The 6541-nt window shown below is 36.8% G+C and overlaps 1 protein-coding gene and 1 long non-coding RNA gene across 2 annotated transcripts in view; one reads left to right on the top strand and one right to left on the bottom strand.

Moving 5' to 3' along the window:
• Positions 1-285: 285 nt before the first annotated feature.
• LOC107571460 (uncharacterized) lies at positions 286-2052 on the top strand. Its single transcript, XR_001607185.1, has 3 exons — positions 286-376; positions 1535-1654; positions 1960-2052. It is a non-coding gene; the product is annotated as an uncharacterized lncRNA (long non-coding RNA).
• A 2349-nt stretch (positions 2053-4401) lies between these two features.
• LOC107571452 (NACHT, LRR and PYD domains-containing protein 3-like) overlaps positions 4402-6541 on the bottom strand; it is a 13211-nt gene continuing 11071 nt past the window's right edge. The window contains exons 8-10 of the mRNA XM_016257777.1: positions 5421-5594; positions 4852-5025; positions 4402-4579 (exon numbers count right to left, since the gene is read on the bottom strand). Coding sequence (XP_016113263.1) covers positions 4402-4579; positions 4852-5025; positions 5421-5594 — 526 coding nt within the window. The remainder of the gene's footprint in view (positions 4580-4851; positions 5026-5420; positions 5595-6541) is intronic.

The raw sequence follows: 6541 nt of genomic DNA, 5'->3' as shown, positions 1-6541 counted from the left end.
ATACATTTCAAATCAATATAGCTCTAAACACTCACTCCAGTCTATGAAAATGAAAGCAATGAACTTCAGAAAAGTTCAAACTTTGCCAAACCTTTTAACAATGGTGCAGAACGATATGTGCCATATTATTGCATTATCTCAAGAGTAACAGGTTTATATGACAGAATTTCAAATATGCGTTACTAATATTGTATTCTTCTGCGCTTCACACTCCTGTCCAGTTGGTGGCAGTAACGCATCAAACACCTGTTTTGCGAGCTGGCATCAAAAACGTAGAAGAAGAAGAAAAGACCTTCAACTGGTGTGAGTTCTGGATCCTTCTTTCGCTTCGGGACTGCTGTGCAAGCGGTGTCTTCTGTCTCGTGTCTCTGTTGAGGTGAGCTTGAAATATCAGTGCGTAAACATAGCACAAGGTTATTTATTGTTCATCTTAATGTGATATAAAATATCATGCAGTAGGCGTACAATGCTGTAAGGATAGATTTTACGTTTTTTAAGTCTTGTAAGTGTAAAAAAAAAACTGTTTTAGATTTTAATTATAATGCCTTTTTCTTTCTAAATTGTATCTTGATATAGCTGAGTAGTTTTAAATAAGTTTTGTCCAAAAAAAAAAAAAAGCACGTGGTCACAAGGGTCCACGTGTCGAGCTCAGATGCACGTGTTCGTTAAAGTTAACTTTTTGTACTTTATCTGTATTAAAAACTAATTGTGCATTGTTAATGTAGGTTTTGGCCAGTTTGGTTGGTAACTAAATGAATATGTATGTAATGTGTAGTAGTCTGGCAGGCCGTTCAGCGAGGTTGAGTCTGAAGTGACTCTGTCCTTTCCTATTGTGTCTGCTAGATGGACATGAGGTGGTTTGAGGCCTGCTGTTTGCCTTCTGCAGTACGGTTATAGAAACCTCAGACAATCAGTTCTTCAAACATGTGCTTGAAGGTCTCGCAATGTAATCCTTTGCTTGTGAAACTTGCTGAAATGGTCTGTATTTTACAGCAAAATGGAAATTAAGGATAGATTTTACGTTTTTTAAGTCTTGTAAGTGTAAAAAAAAAAACTGTTTTAGATTTTAATTATAACGCCTTTTTCTTTCTAAATTGTATCTTGATATAGCTGAGTAGTTTTAAATAAGTTTTGTCCAAAAAAAAAAAAAAAAAAGCACGTGGTCACAAGGGTCCACGTGTCGAGCTCAGATGCACGTGTTCGTTAAAGTTAACTTTTTGTACTTCTTTATCTGTATTAAAAACTAATTGTGCATTGTTAATGTAGGTTTTGGCCAGTTTGGTTGGTAACTAAATGAATATGTATGTAATGTGTAGTAGTCTGGCAGGCCGTTCAGCGAGGTTGAGTCTGAAGTGACTCTGTCCTTTCCTATTGTGTCTGCTAGATGGACATGAGGTGGTTTGAGGCCTGCTGTTTGCCTTCTGCAGTACGGTTATAGAAACCTCAGACAATCAGTTCTTCAAACATGTGCTTGAAGGTCTCGCAATGTAATCCTTTGCTTGTGAAACTTGCTGAAATGGTCTGTATTTTACAGCAAAATGGAAATTCCTTGAAGCCTTCAGAGAGCATTCATCTGGCCAAGTTAATGTTATATATATTGGTCATGAGTTTGATGCCCCCTTTGCCATGAGTTTCTCGCATCTGCTACAAGGAAGTAAGTTTGGTCAACACATAATTCACACCTATTTTCAAAGCAACACTTTATTATACGGTTTTAGTTGGGCTTTCTCTAAAACCGAAGTCATTGTTGCAGGCTGACCAGCAAGGTCGAGTCATTGTGACTCTGTCCTTTCCTGTAATGTCTGCTAGAGCGATTTTTGAGGTGGTTTGAGGCCTGCTGCGGTGCCCTTCCCGGCATGGTTATATAATCTTCAAACATTTCAACTAGCTGTCTGTAATCGTATGGGAATGATTTTTCTTCATGTAACATGTGATCTTATTTTCTTCTGTCCTTTACAGGGAGAAACGCTTGCTTTAGCTGTGGTGTTGGATCGTCAAGTGTTTGTTTTGAGCAAGGCAATATATTAGGACCGCAGTGAATATTGCATATTACTGTGACTAACCGTACATTGTAACAACCACGTAAACAACAAGTATACGACTGTAGTGTTGTAACCCAGAGGTGAAAACTGTTTTTGGATGAATAAATGTTCAGCTAAATAAAGAGGAAAAAAATCTTTAAAGAAAGCTGTCGTCCCCCCCACGGTTTCTTTTCAAGCATGAGAATAATTGTCAAATATAGTGATGTTCATAGCAACTAGCTGGCTGTACGTTATCCTGCTTATTACATGACTCTTTGACTCCCAAGTAATTGGACATTAATTTGAGTTGATCTTTACTTGTTTGTAATGAACTCTGAGCTTCTGCTAATTAAAGCAGTATTTAGCAAGTGGCTTTTATCCAAGATGATCAAACAAGGAAGGAATAATGAACCGTCATCCCATGTGTTAAATGTTTCTCACCAAACAATTGTGGTTGAGGTTTTACTTGTCTTATACATTATCTTAAAGCATGCTGCTAAGGGAAAAAAAATTACAAGACAGTCGACCTCACAACAAGATGAACAATGCAACAATGGTGTCCAGGGTAACGGTGTATAACTGAAGACTCATATGGTGAACCTAGGTTGTACGGTGTGTATATACCGGTGCTGGTTTTGTCTATATCACTGGTCTCTGAAAGTTAGAATAACAATTTAGCACTAATTTGTCTCCGTATATGAGTTTACAGTATTCATGAAACGGTAGGCAAGAAGTACCGGGGCAGTTTACTACTTCCGGTGTAATTAAGTGTACATATAAATTGCATTCAGTCTGCAATATACTATCCGATGAGGGGTTTGTGAATGGCAGTGAAGCAACGCAACTGATAGGTCGTGTGACATTGACAATGTTGTGAATATATGTTCGGGTTACATTCGTACACCACATTCAGACTATATGGAACATTTAACAAAAATTACAGATGAGCTAGATGAGAGTTAAAAGGATTCAAATAAAATGTGTTGCCATTTTTACGATGTTTGCACAATTGCCAAAGAAAATTGATAGGGGTGTAATTATTTATATTTACTTTTGCCAGTTATTCAAATTGGCTCAACATTTTCCTTGGCAAAAATGAAAAACCAGGTGAAGCCAGTAGAGGGAACATTTCTCATTGGTTGAAGAAAAAAAAAAAAGATGACAATGGTCATATTTAACGTAAGCATATATTGTATATATATATTGCCCTGCCTTGTTTGCACATTTTAATGTCTGACCTCACTGTTTGCATTATGGACTAAAAGGCTACAAGTGAAGTTGTGTACTTACTTGCTACAGTATTGTTTATCTGTAGCATCGTTTATTTGTGTGTTTATCTAAAGTACAAGTATATTCAAACAAAGGTATGAAAACATACTCAAAATGCAGTTGAATACATATTTTTCATGTAGCAAATTATGCTGTTTCACAAGACATTCCTCCAGCCTCGTTCCACCAAAACTTCAAATCCATACGAATCAAGTGTTTTAATCCAAGTTCAAAACATAATTGCTTTCTATGAACAAATTTAATTTAGCCTTTAATTTACATAAAAACATTGATAAATGCACGTACAAGGAGCACATCAAATACAGTAAACGGCAGCTCAAATGTGCGTGTGACGTTATGTTAAAATGCTGAAATTTGATTTTCATATCCACTATTTGGTGATTTTATACATTAAGGTGTTTATTTGGGCTATAAAAATCTGGTTTTTATATCCAGTTTTGGCATTTTCTATGCATTCAGATGGGTTTATTTGTGCTGGTCAGTGCTGGTGTTTGTCCAATAGCAGCTCTTGTTTGGTTTGTCATTTGTAGGTAGTTGTTAGAGATGAGGCTCAATACAGTACAAACAAACTGGGGAGAAAGATCAAATATTAATTTACACATGATCAATATTAGAGATCATGTCTAAAAGACTTTATAGATGCATCATTTTCTCTTCACATGATCCTTAAACAGTGAAAATAATTCCAACTGAAGTGCTACATCTCAGGACTTAATTACGACTAATCCAAAAGATGTAGTGTTGTCTCTGTGTTTTCTTCTGCTCTTTTGCTGCTTTCCTACTACATTTACAGACTCCTAACCATGTATTACCAATTTCATCAATGATGAATACTTTGCTTCCCTGTCAGAAGTGGCCTGGGAGTGGATGATGACACATTTAAAGGTATAGTGCACCCAAAAATAAAAATTATGTAATTTACTTACCCTAATAATAATAATTATTATTTTTATTTAAAGGTGAACCTATCCCTTGTTTAATGCTAAGCAGAAAGACTATTCTCTAAATTGGAAACTACTGGAAACTCCTCAAATTTGAGGACTAGAACTAACTGTTGTAAAGCTTATATATCATATAAAAGAGTAAAAACTTACTCTAGTTTCTCCAGTTTATAGCGTGGATCCTGTACTAAGTTAGAGAACAGCTTAATTTCTGAAACACTTGGTTTATTACAGCTCAGATTCAGTTCTCTCAGGTGTGAGGGGTTTGATCTCAGAGCTGAAATCAGACGGGCACAACCTTTCTCTTCGATACGGCAGTTATACAACCTGCAGAGAGAAGAGAAAAAGCTCCTATTTGGGACATTGATGTTGTAAAATAGCGTGTTTTCAGAGCAAAGTACAATTTGTATAAAGCTTTACCATGCCTGTAGACATTAATTTTTAGTGGTTATTAAAGATAAAAGAATCCCAAATTTAATTCAAATTAAATCAAAATTTAAAATGATTTAAAATTGTTTTTAATTAATTCAAACCCAAAGACATTCCATAGGTTAAAACATCAAACTGGCTTAAAAGAGAGAGAGAGAAATAATACTCACTGCAGTATCTCAAGTTTACATTTTGGATCCTGCAGTAGACGAGAGAGCGCCTTCACTCCTAAGACTCCTAGATAATTATTGCCCAGATCCAGTTCTCTCAGGTGTGATGGGTTTAATTTCAGAGCTGAAGCCAGAGCTGCACAACCATCTTCTCCAATACTGCTATTTTCCAACCTGCAGAGAGGAATAGAAAAAATCCTAACAGCTAAGCTCAGACATTAATTTGTCAGGTAAAACTTGTGTGTTCCATGCTCACTTTCAGAAAAAAGGGTACAAAAGCTGCCACTGGGGCAGTACCTTTTTAATAGGTATATATCATTGTACCTTACGTACCCATAAAGGGTGCATATTGATACCTTAAAGGTACATGTTAGTATCTAAAATACATATTAACTTTAACCTTTTCAAAGGTTACAGCTCCGGGTGACAGCTTTTGTGCCTTTTTTTTAAGAGTGTAGCAATTATAATGTCATTTTCTCTTGTAATGTAAATTGCAAGCTGGAAACTCAGAACCCCAAATGTAATACCATTGTCACAATATATCAATTTCATATTGAGATAACACTCACAGTAGTTTTTTCAGTTTACGCTGTGGATCCTGCAGTAGATCAGCTAGCAGCTTCACTCCTGAATCTCTTAGTTTATTACAGCCCAGATCAAGTTCTTTCAGGTGTGACGGGTTTGATCTCAGAGCTGAAGCCAGAAAAGAACAACCTTCCTCTCCAATACTGCAGTTATACAGCCTGCAGAGAGAAGAATGAAAACTCCTCACACAGAACAATGCATGTGGATGCTAGATTTTGGATTAGCAAATAAGAGATTGACTCATTAAAAACAATTAATTGAGTACTTCAGCTCACAAAAGAACTGCGGACATTTAAGTTGTCTCCCAACTCAGATCAAGCCCTGGAAGTGACAGTGGAAATGCGACTGGCCCTGGCATGCACTAGCTAGTACTACTCTTGGATCTCAAAGTTGTACCACTTCTGTTCGGTTCCAAGTCAGATATACAACAATATGACACAATGCTTATGTGTGTAGTCTTAACCATCAAATCACATTAATTAATGTATTTTAAATAGGGATGCACCGATACCGATACTGGCATCGGGCCAGATACTGAGGTCCTGTACTCGTACTCGTTAAAATGCCCCGATACCAAACAGCATGTGATAAGTGCCATATACAGACAAAGAAACACCAACAACAGACAGCAGTATGGAGTTATTAGAGATTAAGGATGTCTACAAAGTATATGTATGCAATGAATATAATGTTAAACATTCAGTATTAACGCCTGTATAGCTGATGTGCGCGAGCTGATAAGCAAAGCAAGCTGAGTAGATTGAGCGCGCGGCGGCGCAGATGTGCAAGCTTGTCGAGTGAATATACCTTTCTCACAGACATCACTGGAAAGTTTGTAGTTCGGTCGGATACGTCAAAAACAAGTAAGTAAAACAATGCACAAGTTACTTAAAGGTAGGGAGGAAGGGAGAGAGAGCGCACGCACAATTCTGTTGTGTGATCTTTGATGTTCACTCACTTAGCACGCATCATTTGGATTAAAACTAAATCGTAAAAATAAGACCATTTATAGGGGCATTCACTATAAACATCATTTATTTTTAACCTTAGGCATACACGACTTTCTGGCGAAAGTGAATCTAGCAGCCTGTGTGAAATGCGCTAG

Source organism: Sinocyclocheilus grahami, unplaced genomic scaffold (assembly GCF_001515645.1).
Source record: "Sinocyclocheilus grahami isolate Dianchi unplaced genomic scaffold, SAMN03320097.WGS_v1.1 scaffold1597.1, whole genome shotgun sequence".
NCBI classification, from domain to species: domain Eukaryota; kingdom Metazoa; phylum Chordata; class Actinopteri; order Cypriniformes; family Cyprinidae; genus Sinocyclocheilus; species Sinocyclocheilus grahami.
Note: the sequence above shows the minus strand (reverse complement) of the source record. Positions and strands in the feature narration are given on the sequence as shown.